General features: G+C 61.2%; 1 protein-coding gene across 1 annotated transcript in view; it reads left to right on the top strand.

The window, feature by feature from the left end:
- Positions 1-4710: 4710 nt before the first annotated feature.
- Positions 4711-13993, top strand: part of PRKCZ (protein kinase C zeta) — an 89503-nt gene continuing 80220 nt past the window's right edge. Inside the window, exons 1-4 of the mRNA XM_059135036.1 lie at positions 4711-4907; positions 7480-7601; positions 8427-8516; positions 10038-10088. Coding sequence (XP_058991019.1) covers positions 4837-4907; positions 7480-7601; positions 8427-8516; positions 10038-10088 — 334 coding nt within the window. The 5' untranslated portion in view covers positions 4711-4836. The remainder of the gene's footprint in view (positions 4908-7479; positions 7602-8426; positions 8517-10037; positions 10089-13993) is intronic.

Raw genomic sequence — 13993 nt, forward strand, 5'->3', positions numbered from 1 at the left:
CCTGGGCTTCCGGAGCCTGTGCTGGTCCTCACTGCCTGGGGCGGTCTCACACCAGGCAGGAGGCCCCGATAGCCACCTCCTTCTAGACATCCCAAGGGGACACTAATGCAGTCCATGGGGTCTGATGAGGAAGGCAGGCCCCTGGGTGGGGTTCTGCAGGGAGGTCTTTTCGGGAGGGACCCCCACCGAGGCCTTTGCTTGTCTCTGATGAGTCTCACGGAGCTTTCACCCCACCCCTAAAGCATCTCAAGGTCATTTGAAAGCATCCTCATAACGAACATTCATGGGAGAAAATCGGAGATCAAGCTAGGTGGGGCCTGGCCACCCTCCTCCCCAACCAGCGCTGCCCTGGAGTCCTAGGTGACAAGAGCGGGACGACCTCCCTGTGGGGTTTGAGGCAGGGCTGCTGAGGCCTCTCCGGACCCCTGCCATGACGCTGCAGACTTACAGCAAGCCTCGATCACTTTCATAATCCCCTTTTAAAAGCCCGCACCTTTGTGTTTTTTTCATTTTGGAAATAATAAGTGTCATTATGAAGGCATATGAGCTGTTGGCAGGGAGAGCTGGGAAACAGGAGCTGCTGGGAGCTGGAAGGGACCTGTCCTAAGCCCCAGGGACTTTGGCAGGTCTGTCCTTGGGCCACCAAGTCCACCCCCCTTCCCCCTCCCCCGTCCCCTCACTTGGCAGGCTGGGGAGGCAGTAGTCCTGTCCAGGGCCCCTCAGCACAGGGCCTGGATTGGCATTTCTGAGGGGTGTCTGCTACTCATTCCCTCCCTCATTCGTTCCATGATGTGCCAGACACGCAGACACCGTGGGGACACAGCAGGGACCTACGCTGACTGGGTCCCCACCCCTGTCACGTGTGGCGTGGGGAGTGGTTGGAAAATCTGGGGACAAACACCTGTGCCTGTGGCCAGGGCTGGGCTGCGGGGCTCCCTGCTGGCGGTCCGGACCACGCCCTCTACTCTTGAGGCCCGAACGGGGTGGGGGGGTGCAGGAGGCTCCCCACCCTCTGGAGACTGTCCACAGGCCTGGTGGCAGGGGGACCCATTGTTTTGCGGAGCTGTTTTGGGGGAGGATGCAAAAGCCAAAGTCCTCCACGTCCAGGGGCCGCAGGTAAGTTTTCTGGGCACTGCACATGACCCATGTGCCCTCACCCTGGCCTGGGAGAGGATGCGTAAGAGACTCGGGTTAGGCCCTCCCCCTGGCCCTCCTCCTGGAATCCTGGAATAGGCCTCTCCTCCCCGACCCTCATGGAGAACAGAGCCCCCCCCCCCCATACCCGGCAGCTTCAGGCTCGGCCCCGCCCCCCACCGGCTTCCCTCCCCGGATGGGAGTGCTGCAGTTCCAGACCCTGCCAGTGCCAGCTTCCGGAACAGAGGTTCCATGGGTCAGCTCAGATCACAGGTGAGGTCAGTCCCCACAAGGGCACCGGGACCCTCGAGGCTCCCACCCCAGCAAGGGCTTCCCTGCTTAGAAAGGGCTCTGGGGCCCGACTTGGCCACTCTGTCCGGTGGGACATCAGAGAAGTGGTGACGCAGTGAAGTGGACAGACGCCGGCCTGCCCCGCCGACAGCGGGTGGTGGGCGTCCAGACCTGGACTTGCTGCTTCCTGTCCTGCCTTTCAGGCAGGAAATCAGAACGCCAGGGAGGTGCCATGGGGTATCAGAGGATCCCCCTCCATTCGGAGATGGTCTGTGCCCACTGAGATGCAACCTTGTTCTCCTCCAGTCAGGACTGCCCGAGGCCATGTGCCAGGCTGGGCTCTGGACGGTCAAGGGCACAAGGCCACGGTGCCAGCCATGGGCTGCTTGAGGGGCCTGACACAGGGACAGGTGCATCCCACACACACTTGCCACCTTGATGCTGCTCCGTGGCAGATTCCTGCTCAGCCCCGTGGGCACTGTGCTGCTCCCTTGGCATGGCAAGCCCTTGTACCCCATCCCCTTCGTGCCCAACTGACAGCCACGGAGCTCTCGTGGCCATGCTGGGGCTGTGGAGGGATCACCCACAGGGTGTGGCGGGGGAGCTGAGTAACCCGGGCATCAGGGATATTAAGTGGAGATTCAAAGGAAGTGTGGATCTGGGCAAAGGTGCTTCTGGGAGAGGGATGCCAGCATGTGCAAAGGCCCTGAGGCAAGCGGAAGCAAAGTGGCCAGGTATCTGGAGGGGAGTGAGGCAGGATGAGGATGGTGGGAGATGAAGGCAGAGGGAGTGGGACCCAGATCCTGTGGGGCCTGTGGACTTTTCCTGTGGGGCCTGTGGACTTTTCCTGTGGGGCCTGTGGACTTTTCCTGAGAACAGTGGTAATCACTGGGGGTTTTAAACACCAGACTGATGGACATGGACCAACTTATGTTTTTAAGGAAATTGGAGGCTGCTGCATGTGGCTTGGACCAGGGGTAGCAACGGAGGTGGGGGATGTGGCAGGAATCTGGAAATATGCTGAAGGCGGTGCTGCCAGGATCTGCCGACGCAGGCGTGTGGGGGGTAAGAAGGAAAGGCGTTTTGTTTTTTTTTTTTTAAAGATTTTATTTATTTATCTGATAGAGATCACAAGTAGGCAGAGAGTGAGAGGAGGAAGCAGGCTCCCTGCTGAACAGAGAGCCCGATGCGGGGCTTGATCCCAGGACCCTGGGATCATGACCTGAGCTGAAGGCAGAGGCTTTAACCCACTGAGCCACCCAGGCGCCCCGGAAAGGAGGTTTTTGAACTGAGCAAGATCTGCTGGGGTGAGAGGGCGTATGTGTGTGTGTGTGCGTGCACGCGCGCACGTGTGTGCGTGTGTGTGGGTGGGTGGGGGGATCAGGCTCAGCAGGAGTTCAGGGGAGCGACCTGCCTCAGGTTGGTGTTTGGAGCCCTAAGTGGAAATGAGACGCAGGGGCCAGAGATAGGGGCATTTAAGAGTGAGACTAGGGGCGCCTGGGTGGCTCCGTGGGTTAAGTCTCTGCCTTCGGCCCAGGTCCTGGGATCGAGCCCCGCATCGGGCTCTCTGCTCGGCAAGGCAGCCTGCTTCTCCCTCTCTCTCTGCCTGCCTCTTTGCCTACTTGTGATCTCTGTCAAATAAATAAATAAAATCTTAAAAAAAAAAAAAAAAAAGAGAGATTGAGACCAGGAGGAAGCAGCAGAGGGAGATGCGGGTGGGTGGGGGGCAGAGAGCAGCACCCTAGGGAAAGATCTTCTAGGAGGGGCCAGACAACTGCCAAGGGTCGATCAAGAACAAGTCTAAGAACTCACCACTGTATTCAAAACACAGGAGATGATGATGACGGTGCAGGTGTGTGGTGGGGGGGTTGCTCGGGAGAAAGCAGTGGGAGATGAAGCAGGGATGCGGACTGCAGGCTCCTGGCCATTTTGTTGTAAAGAGGAGCAGAGAAACAGACAGGTGGGGACAGCGGACAGCATCTTAGGTAGGTGAAAGGTAGGTTTTCAACAGGTTTCTCTGGGTCCATGTACAGGGAGATACGAGTTCCATGTCCATGACTGTCCGCTTGGTTCTCACCCCAGGCCTGGTTCCCAGGAGGTGCCAGGAAGTGTCCAGGGAATGAGAGTATGGGGAGTCCTGGAAGCCCCTCTGATTGTCCAAGAGGGGCGTGAAGGCTTGGCCACGTCTGGAGTCCCGGGTCAGAGGTTGCCGGCTGGGTGGTGTGGGGAAGAGGAGGACGAGGGGAGTGCCGACCTGAGCTGGGGTGCCCACCTGGTGCCCAGGTGAGGTCATGCAGACACAGATTTGGGCCCTGGGGATGCAACCAGGATGCGGCCCCTCAGGGCCCTGGAGAGTGTCCAGACGAGGCTGTCCAGATCAAGTGCCGCAGGGTTATTAAGACTCACGGAGGCTGGAGATTCAGAAATGAAGGTCGCGGGCGACGTGGGTAAATGTAGTGTCCTTGTCCCGGCCGAGGAGTGATCTGGAGCAGTGGGAACAGCCAGCTAGCGTAGACAAGACTTCCGTACAACCGGATCTCGGGTTCCGCAAGGAGAGGAGAGCAGCTGGGGCGAGGGAACCAGCTGAGCCGGACCGTCCCCGCGACGTTGGCTGGGTTCTCTGCTCCCATCCCTTAAGTCACCAGCGACCCTTTCCCACTGTCCCCTAGACCAGCGACTTTCGGATCGCGCTCCCCTGCGAACTACCCAGGGCTGGTTTGCACAGACCGCTGGAGTTTCGATTCCGTGCGCCTGGGCTGGGGCACCCGAGGTAGCTCGCATTTCCAACAGGTTCCCGGGGCGCTGCAGCGCAGGGGACCCACCTGGGAAGCGCGGTGCCCGGAGCCCACCTCCCCGAGGGGTCGGCGCTCGGGGCCGACCGCGCACCGCCTCCGGTTGCCGGGCAGAGCCGGGCCGCGCGCGCCTCCATTGGCCGCAGGTGGGCCGCGCCCCGCCCGACAGGTAGTCCGCCCAGCGCGGAGCCATTGGGTCGCCGCCGCGGGGACCCCCGGGGATTGGCCCAGGTAGCGGCCCCGCCTCGCCCTCATTGGCCGCAGGTGCCACCGCCCCCGCCCCGGGACCGCCCGTCCCGCCGATTGGCCGCCCGCTGGGCCTCGAATCGGCCATGTTCGGTGCCCCTCCCCCCGCCCCCCCGCACCACCCCGGGCCTGACGCCGGGATTCCGTGCGCGCCCCTCGCGCGTCCCCGCCGGCCGTGCCCCCGTCCCGCCCGGCCCGCCACCAAGTTCCGCGGAGTTGGCCGGCCCCACGCGCGTGCCCCGGGTCCCGGCGCCGCGCGCGCCCTTCCGCGTTCCGCCGCCGGCCCCACCTGGCGCCCCGGCCGGCCGCTGGGTCCCCCGCCATGGCCCGAGTGCCCGGGGCGCGGCGCTGACGGCGGCCGGCGGAGCTAGCCATGCCCAGCAGGACCGGCCCCAAGATGGACGGGAGCGGCTGCCGCGTCCGCCTGAAGGCGCACTACAGCGGGTGAGCGCCCTGCGCCCGACGGCGGGGCCGGGGGGCCTCGGGCAGAGCCGGGCGCGGGGAGACGGCCCGGACCGCGCCTGCCGTCGGGGACCGTGTCGCCGCTCGTGCGGCGCGGGAGGGAGGGGACGGCGAGGCCCCTTCGGGCCCAGGGGCGCCCCGGGAGGTCCTGTCGCGCCGTTGCCGTGGAGGGGGCCCGGGACGCGACGGGCGTTCGAGGCGCCCTGAAGCGCTCGGGGCGGGCGGGGTCGCCGGGGCCTCTGACAACGGGGCGCGGAGCGCTGCGGGTGCGGGCGGCCGCGCGGGTCCCTGCCCGCCCCGGCGAGGTCTTCCCGGGCCGGAGCCGCGCGGAGGAGGTTGCGGGGCCAGAGGCGGCGGTCGCCGCGCGCTCCCCCGCCCTGGGCGCAGCCCTGAGGTTCGCTGCGGAGTTGACTGGACGTTACGGCCGCAAACCTGTAAGACTCAAGTTTTAACCGAATGGAACCTCGGGCAGAGTTTTAAACATAAGGTTTTCCTAAACTTTTCCCCATTTACCCGGCCAGAGGTCATACGCAAGAACAGTGACGACCCGGGGGGAGGTCAGGTGCAGTGAGCTGCCCGCGGGGGCGCGAATCGGGGCGGGGAGGGGGTCCGCGTACGTCTCCGGGCGCCGCTCTGTTGGGACCCGATCTTTCGGACTCTGATCAGCTCGCGTCCGCCCGCGGCGCGCTGGACTGGACCTGCTCGCTGTAAAATGGGGCGAGCAGGCGTCTCAGGGGTCAGAGGCCGGGAGCGTCTGGCCCCTCCCGGGGAGCAGCCCTGGGGCGGGCGGCGCCCGGAGGGCGGATCCTGCCTCTGCCCGAGAGCGCGCGGCGCTCCGGCGGGAGCTCAGCTCCTCTGCGGCGGCCTCTTTAAGCGGGTGGTCTCGGTGGTCTCGCGGGTGCATCTCCGCGTGCGTCTCCAGGCTGAGGAGGGGCATGGGCCCTTGACCTCGCGAGGGCACCCTGTTTGGGGTTTCAGGTCGGAACTCCCCTGTCCTTTCTGCCCGCCTCGCCGTGTGTGGGAGCCTTGGGGACAGGGCTCCGGGAGGAGGACGGCCAGCCCCCCAAGAAGAGGGCCCCGAGTCCTGTCTTCTGGCCTGGAAGGGTGGTTTGCCTATTAAAACTGGCTCTCAGACTCATGGGAGGGCCAGACATCTTGCCTCGCTGGTGGGTGGACCCTGAGGAAGGAGGACCCTGTGTCAGGGACAGCTCTCTTCCCATCCAGGAATCGCGGCACTGAGCAATAAGCTCCTTTGGGGAAAATCAGGCTTGCTCCTCCGTGAGAAGAAGTCTGCACCCCAGCAGCCCAGGGTGGGCGGGGACTGGACCCCCCCCCCCCCTTCAGGCTGGGTTCAAGAGGAGCCATGGAGGCGGGCAGAGTTGACTGGAGCCCTGGGGAGTTCCAGACGCAGCTTCCACGGTCCCCAGCCCTGCCCCTGACTTTGGCCTCAGGAGAGCGCTTCGGTTACTGCCAGTAATGTGACCTGTTGCTCCAGTTTCCCGGGCTGACGAGGCCCCCGTCGTCCGTGCCTCTCATTCCCTCCTCCCTTCCCTCCACCCCCTTCCCCTGCTTTCCGCTCTCCTCTCCCCGCCCTTCCCGTCCCTTTTCCTCTGGTCCTCCTCTTCCTCCCACTCTCCCTTTGTCCGTCGGTGCTTCCAGCCCCCGTGCAGCCTGGGGGGTTCCTGCCCTACCCCAGCTCTCTCTGCGCCTCTGGCCTGGTCCCTCTCCTGGGGGACGTGACGCCTCCCCTTCTGAGTTGGGAGGGGCAGGCCTCGGTGCTCTAATGAGGCTGGTCCTGGGAAGCACCAGGAGCTGCGCGTGTCTGACCGACCCCTCGACCCCTGGGTGGGGCTGTGCTGCCCTCTCGCTGCTGGAAGGTGGTTTGGGGGCAGCAGGGCTGCAGCGGGAGGTCAGACCCATTGAAGATGTCATTCTGAAAAATAGGGGGCCCCCAGTTTGGCCTCTGGAGGATGTGCCAACACTGGGGTCCAGCAGCACCTGTATTTCGGGGGGACCTCCAGGCGAGGCACACCGGTGTTGGAGACCCTGCTTTGCCAGGTCGAGTCTCACGTCCACTTTTCTGAGCTCACAGGCACAGCCACGTGGGGTCTTCCTTCTCTCCAGCTCAAGCCCAGGCTGCTGTTCGTGTGTCTGCTTGGGGGAAGGTCTGATGAAGCCAGTGGGCTTAAGTTGAGCGAACTGTGTCCACACCCCACCCCACCCCTGCAGCCCTCCTATGTGACCTTTTGACTTGGAACCTGGCGACTGAGCGTGTGCTCGCCTGGCTTTCTGATACCCCCGCCTCATTCTTACCACCCGCCTCCCCACGTAGGGACATCCGGGCGCGGGATAGGTCTCTCCGTGCAAGGGCATTCGTGATACCGATTAGAAAACAAGACTGTGGCCAGTGGTTCTATTTGCGGGGGGGGGGGGGGGGGCTGTGATATTTTGTTTGGGAAAATTTCCCTCTGTGTAATCAATAACTCAATTAACCAGCATCTAATTTGATTTAAATGTTCTTCTTGGTGACACATGTCCACCCTCTTTGCCTCAGGGACATCCTGATCACCAGCCTGGATGCGGCCATGACCTTCGAGGAGCTCTGTGAGGAAGTGAGAGAGATGTGCGGTCTCCATCACACACACCCGCTCACCCTGAAGTGGGTGGACAGAGAAGGTAGAGCCCTTGGTCTTCTGTCCGTCCGACCGCGAATCTCTGGATCTCCCTCTGTCCAACGTTAGGTCAGCCCCTCTCTGAGGAGATTTAAAATTATGGGATTAAGCTAGTGAACAGCCGTCTTCCCCGTAGGGTGCTGGAAATCACTTCCCGGAGAGGCTGCTCACAGCGGGAGCGGGGTGGGAGCGGGGGCAGGGAAGGGCAGATGCGGAGAGGGCTGCAGGGGTCTCTGTCCCCACCTGGGGCCAGCCCGTGGCCCTTCCCTCTCTCCTGTTCTGGGCTTTCCAGTGGGTGATTTGGAAGGATGAGCTCGCTCTCCTTTTCAGCTCAGGGAGAGCTGGAGGGTAAGCAGCGAGACCCCACAGCGCCCTCCCCACCTCCCCTCTGCATCCCTCTGTCTGTCAGTCAGACACACATCTGAGAAAGCTGGGGGGTGGGGACACAGTCCAGCTGCCAGGGAGGACACAGGGGAGCTGCAGAGTAACCCCCTGGGGCGTTGGTTCTGTGCCTTTCTGTGTTCCTCTCCAGGATGGGGGCAGGGAGCCTTTCCTTTCACTGAGGACTAACCGAAGAAGAATGTCCTTCATCTCGTCCAAGCCAGGAACGTTAGCATGGTTTGGCTCTGGAGCTAGACTTCTTGGGGCTCGTACTGGGGATCCGCCGGTTCTGATGTGGACCCCCCCATCCCGTCACCTGTTCTCGGGTCTCCCAGCTCCACAGTGGGCGACTGGTCACGAGTAGCCAGACTCTGCCCTTCCTAGCCTGAGTTGGACCCCTTTGCCTCGGGCCTGCGGCAGCCTCAGCGATGTCTCTTGCCCTGCCTAGGTGACCCCTGCACCGTGTCCTCCCAGATGGAGCTGGAGGAGGCCTTCCGTCTGGCCTGTCAGCGCAGGGACGAGGGGCTCGCCGTTCACGGTCAGTGGCAGCCGGGGGGGTGGGCTGGTCCCACTGTGGTCTGGGGTGGTGGGAGCCCAGTGTGGTTTCCAGATGGCCAGGGGGACTAGAGAACACATCGGGGATCATGGTTTAAAATCTTAGGATTCCAGAGAACTTAAGGATGTTGAATATAGTGTGATTTGGGTTTGTTTCTTCTTTTACATCTTGTTAACCTAAATAAAATAGCGGTAGCTGGTAAAGAGTCAGAAAAGCTCCTTCTCACTAGACACAGGGGCCTGGGTTCTGGTTGCTGGTCCTCATTGTCCCCGTGCCCTGGAGGCCAGCATCACTGGTACATCAGAAGCCTGGGCCCTCTCACCGGCCTCCACCTTTTGGGAAGCTGGAAGGGTCCCGGCCTAGAGTGTAGGAGGACAGGTGGAGGAGGGGGCACTTGGGGTGGATGAGACCCTCCCTGAGCCCGTCTCCCGGCTCACAGCTGTTCTCTGAGAAGCTCAGAGCTGCTTTATAGACTGATCATGGGAAGTAGGAATTATGATTTCAGTATAGTCTGAATTGGGGGTTTCAGGCTGCCCCCCGACACTCCTGGGGGTTCTTCGGGGTGTCTGAGCATGGCTCTGACCAGCCATGTCTGCCTTCACTCCTGTGCAGCCCAGACCCTTGGCCAGGCAGGTGGGCAGGGACAGCTGAGCCAAGCCTGACCCCACTGGGACCAGTGCTCTTAACCAGGGGTTCCGTGGTTCCATGTTCTCCCTGGGGCGGGGCCAGTGGTGGTTGCAGGGTCCCGCTTCTGCAGCTCTGCCCGGACATGGGGTTTGCGCTGGGAGCCCTCACCCGGCCCGCTTTCTTGATGGTGGTGCTTTCCAAAGACAGCGTTAGTTTCTAGATAAGGAAGCGGTTGCTTCAGTTAAGTGTTAATGCTTTGTAAGCTCCTATCTGAGTAATCCATGAGGGAAGCCCAGGATGTATTTTAAGATATTTAATTTTGAACTGCACCTTGAGTACAAAACAGAGTCTAATGTGCTTTCAAAAGTCCATTTTGGGGGCGCCTGGGTGGCTCAGTGGGTTAAGCCGCTGCCTTCGGCTCGGGTCGTGATCTCAGGGTCCTGGGATCGAGTCCCGCATGGGGCTCTCTGCTCAGCGGGGAGCCTGCTTTTCTTTCTCTCTGCCTGCCTCTCTGCCTGCTTGTGATCTCTGTCTGTCAAATAAATAAATAAAATCTTAAAAAAAAAAAAAAAGTCCATTTTGAAGTAGGTGCTGCTCCTAACTTGCATGTTAAATTTACCGCTGTGAGTCGGGAGGCCTCCTGGGGCAGCTCTGGTCCAGGGTCCCCCACTGCTTCTTCCCCAGAGGTTTTCACTGCGTTTCAAAGTCCTTTTAAAGCACGTTTGGGCTTCCACAGTTGTGCTGCAAGGAGCACCCCCTCAGAGCAGGCTGGTCAGCTATGTGGGCTTCGTGGGGGTCCGTCCGGTCGGCCTGACGTGGCGTGGGACTTTCCGTGGCCGCGCTTAGTGACAGACTGCTCTCTCTCCCTCTCTCCAGTGTTCCCCAGCACCCCCGAGCAGCCAGGCATGCCTTGTCCGGGAGAAGACAGTGAGTACTGCCGTCCTCTATGACTTGTGTCGCACGTCAGGGCTTGAATTCTCGATTCAAGTGTTAGGAGGGTGCAGACCGGGTTTCTGTTGTGGTCGCGGCTTAGGAATGTGTGTCCTCGCGAGGTGACCGAAGGCAGAGTGAGCGGTCGAGGTGCCCTGACATGGGGTTTCCACGGGCGCGCCTGTCTTTGCCAGTGTGCGCTCTGGCTGACTAGGGCTGCCTTCAGGACACCGGCTTGGTCCCTTGGTGCCAGGAGGAACAGTGCCAGCAGTGCCGTGCTCCCCGAGGAGGGAAGGGCCCAGGCATCTGTCCCAGCCACCCCCAGACCTGGCCATGTGCCCTCTCTCCGGCCCACACTGGCACCCCGGAATGCAGGGATGTGGGTCTGTTGATACGAGAAGAAGTCCGAGGGGCAGTGGGTCCAGAACAGAGCTTCTGGCCTTGTCCCAGGGACCACCGGACCCCAGGCTGGTCAGAGCTCTCTGGCCCCACTTTGTCCTTGAGGCCAGAGCCCCCATGTGGGGCATGAATTGCTCACCAACAACCCAGACCCTCCTCTGGCCCGTGGAGCTGTCGGAGCTATCGCTCCTCCCGGGAGCAAGGGCCTGGGGGCTAAGCCGGTTCCCTGGCTCAGCCCCGAGCAGATTGGAGCCTTTGAGCAGAGGCCGGGCGGCCGGCCGGCCGCTGGGCCCTGGGGAGGTGGTGAGTGGAGAGTTGTGTGCGTCATTCTTGGGTTGAGGAAAGCAACGGGGCTGAAGATAGATTTGGGGGCCCTTAGCATTGAGGAGAGAGTGGCTGAGATTGGGGTCTGGTCTTGGGGCTTCTAAAGGGAACAGGGACCAGGGGACCCTGATGGAGCCACCGGCCAGGCTATAGGGCCATGTGGACTCTGGACTCCTGGCCGCAGTGGAGAGGGCTGTCTGATGAGGCCAGAAGGGCCGGGGCTGGCTGGGTCTCGGCCACAGCCAGCCTATAGGCAGCGGACAGCGGGGCGGTTTTGGGGAGAGTGTGAGGAGGCACAGGGACATGTTCCTTCCCTCAGTCCTGCTTGTATGTGCCGCACACAGGCTGGGTGGGGGGCCGCGGGCACCCCAGGACCTCCCAGCTGGGGCAGGCGATAGGCCCCATAGACACGGGAGTGCTCCACATCACACAGCGATCATGTAGCTTGGGGTGGGGGTTTGGGGGGAGCGGCCGAGGCTGGGAGGGGGCTGCGGCTGAGAGTCGGAGGTGAGGAGCTGCGCAGAGGCAGTGTCCCGTGGAAAAGAAGGTTCCAGCAGTGGCCCCTCTGGGGAAGGGAGACCAGATGGGCCAGGGCGCGCGCGGTTGCACGGCCTTGCTGAGCGCGGGGCTTGGGCGCTGCTGCGTTGTGGGCCCAGAGAGGGTTATGAGGTGCGACGTGCCGTGGGTGCCGGGACGGCCTGGGCGGGCCACGAGGTGCAGACACGGTGACACCGACAGAAAGGCCCGCAGGGGCCCTGGGCAGCCGCGGAGGAGCCTTGGAGGGAAGCCAGCCCGGACGCCCCCCAGGCCCGGCCTGGCCTTGTGTGGGCTGGGGTGTGGGGTGTGGGCAGGTAGGAGTAGGCGTGGCCGGGCAGCAGATTGTGTCACCGCAGGGGAATGTAGGAATGTGAACTTGAAGCCGCACCGCCCTGGCTGTCCTGCCGGCCTGTGTCCTCATGGGTGATCATCCCACCGGCTCTGGGCCCTGGCTGAGTCCCCAGGACGGGCTGGGGGCCGTTGACCCGTGTCTCGCTGCCCACGGATCCCTGCCCCACAGGTCTGCACTCGAGCACCAGGCTCACCTCGCTGGCCAGGGCAGGGAGCAGAGCGCCCTCACGAGGGGATCCCGGGCTCCTGGGCTCTGTGAGTGCAGGTGTCTCCCGGGTATTTTACTCTTTCGGCTTGATTTCCATGCCCATCTCGGACAGTTCCAGCCACTGATGGCCACCACGGACTGGGTGTGTTGTGTGGTTTTGGTGCCTGCGTGGGTTTTCATGTTCAGTGTTCTTGGCCTTGAGCAGCACGCCTGGTGCCCAGGGAGTGCGAGGGCCTGACAGGTGCCACGTGAACTGCGGCCCTGAGCTGTGTCAGGGCCGCATAAAGGGGGCTGGATGGACTGGCGGACGGTGGCCAGAGATGACAGGCAGTGGAAACGTGGTCCCGTGGTGGCACCTGGGCATGGGCAGCGGGAAGACCACCTCACTCCAGCCGGGGCTGCGTCCGCTTTCAGCCCCTCCTGCTCAGGCTGTGAATCTCAATTTAACCGGTTCTGTAGCCCGAGTGTGTAGACTGGGGTGCCTGGGTGGCTCAGTTGGCGGAGCGTCCAAGTCTGGGTTTTGACTTAGGTCATGATTTTGGGGTCATGGGTCGAGCCCCGAGACGGGCCCTGTGCTTAGTGCGGAGTTTGCTTGAGGATTCTCCCTTGCCCTCTGCCCCTCCCCACCGTGCACGCACTCGCTCAGTCTCTGGAATAAATTAATCTTTAAAAAAATCCTGTAGGGGACCCCTGGGTGGCTCAGTGGGTTAAAGCCTCTGCCTTTGGCTCAGGTCATGATCTCAGGGTCCTGGGATTGAGCCCCGCATCGGGCTCTCTGCTCATTAGGGAGCTTGCTTCCCCCCGCCCCCTCTGCCTGCCTCTCTGCCTGCTTGTGATCTCTCTCTGTCAAATAAATAAATAAAATCTTTTAAAAAATTAAAAAAAAATCGTGTGGAGTGCCCGTAACATAGAATGTATAACCCCCATAAAGTGAATGGTTCTGTGGCATTCATTCCACTCCATGCTGTGCCCCGTCTGCCTACTTCTGGGGCCTGTCCTGCCCATCAGCAGCCACTCCCCAGCCAGCCCCAGCCAGCCCCGCTCAGCCTCCTGCCATCTCTGTGGGGTTACCTGGTTTGGACTTGTGGTCATGGAATCACGTGGCCTGTGGTGTTTTGTAACGGGGTCCTTCTACTTAGCTTGGTGTTTCCAAAGCTCATGCCTTTGTAGCAGGTGTCACAACGACATTCCTCTTTCCCAGTTTTGTACTGGGGTAAATTACACAGGATCTGAAACTTACCACCCTGACCGCTACGATACGAATTACATTTGCATTGTGTGCAACCAGCTCTACCGTCCAGCTCTAGAACGTCCCTCATCCTGTAAGAGGGCGCTCTGTCCCCAGTAAGCACTGACCCCCAGCCCCTGGCTCCCGGCCTTCTGTCCTGCCATTCTGACCACATTTGGTGTGTCCGTTCACGCGCAGCCGGCCCTTGGCTTGTTTTTGTTGCCTGTGGTGCCGCATCCAGGAATCCTTGTCAAGTACAACGTGGTCTGGTTTCACCCTCTATTTTCTTCTGAGAGTTTTATAAATTCAGCCTTTACCTTTAGGTTTTTGATGCATGTGGGGTTAATTTTTGTATATGGTGTGAGGTAGGGGTCCAACTTCATCCTTTCTCGTGTGGATATCTGGTTTTCCCAGCACCGTTTGCTGGAAAGAACCACCTTTCCCCATTGGATGGTTGCAGCGCCCTCGCTAAGAACCATCGGACGCCCCGGGAGGGTTGGTTTCTGGGCTCTCTATTCTCTTGGACTTCATGTTGTCTGTCTCTATGCCAATATCTCATTTTTCTGTTACTGTAGGAAGTTTTTAAAATCAGGGGATGTAAGGCCTTCCGCTTTGTTCTTTTTCCAGGTGGCTTGGCTATTCTAGGTCCCTCGAGATGATTTTTAGGATGGGTATTTCTGTTTCTGCAAACCATGTCATTAGGATTTGGTAGGGATTGCGTGGAATCTGTAGGTTGGGTCGGATGACTGAGCACGATGGCAGTATTACGCCTTCTAACCCAGCACATGGGATGTCCTACTGCGTTTGTCCCATTTGATCCCTTTCAGCACTGTTTTGTGGTTTTTGGTGTCCCAA

Source organism: Mustela lutreola, chromosome 10, assembly GCF_030435805.1.
Source record: "Mustela lutreola isolate mMusLut2 chromosome 10, mMusLut2.pri, whole genome shotgun sequence".
In the NCBI taxonomy this organism is placed as follows: Eukaryota; Metazoa; Chordata; class Mammalia; order Carnivora; family Mustelidae; genus Mustela; species Mustela lutreola.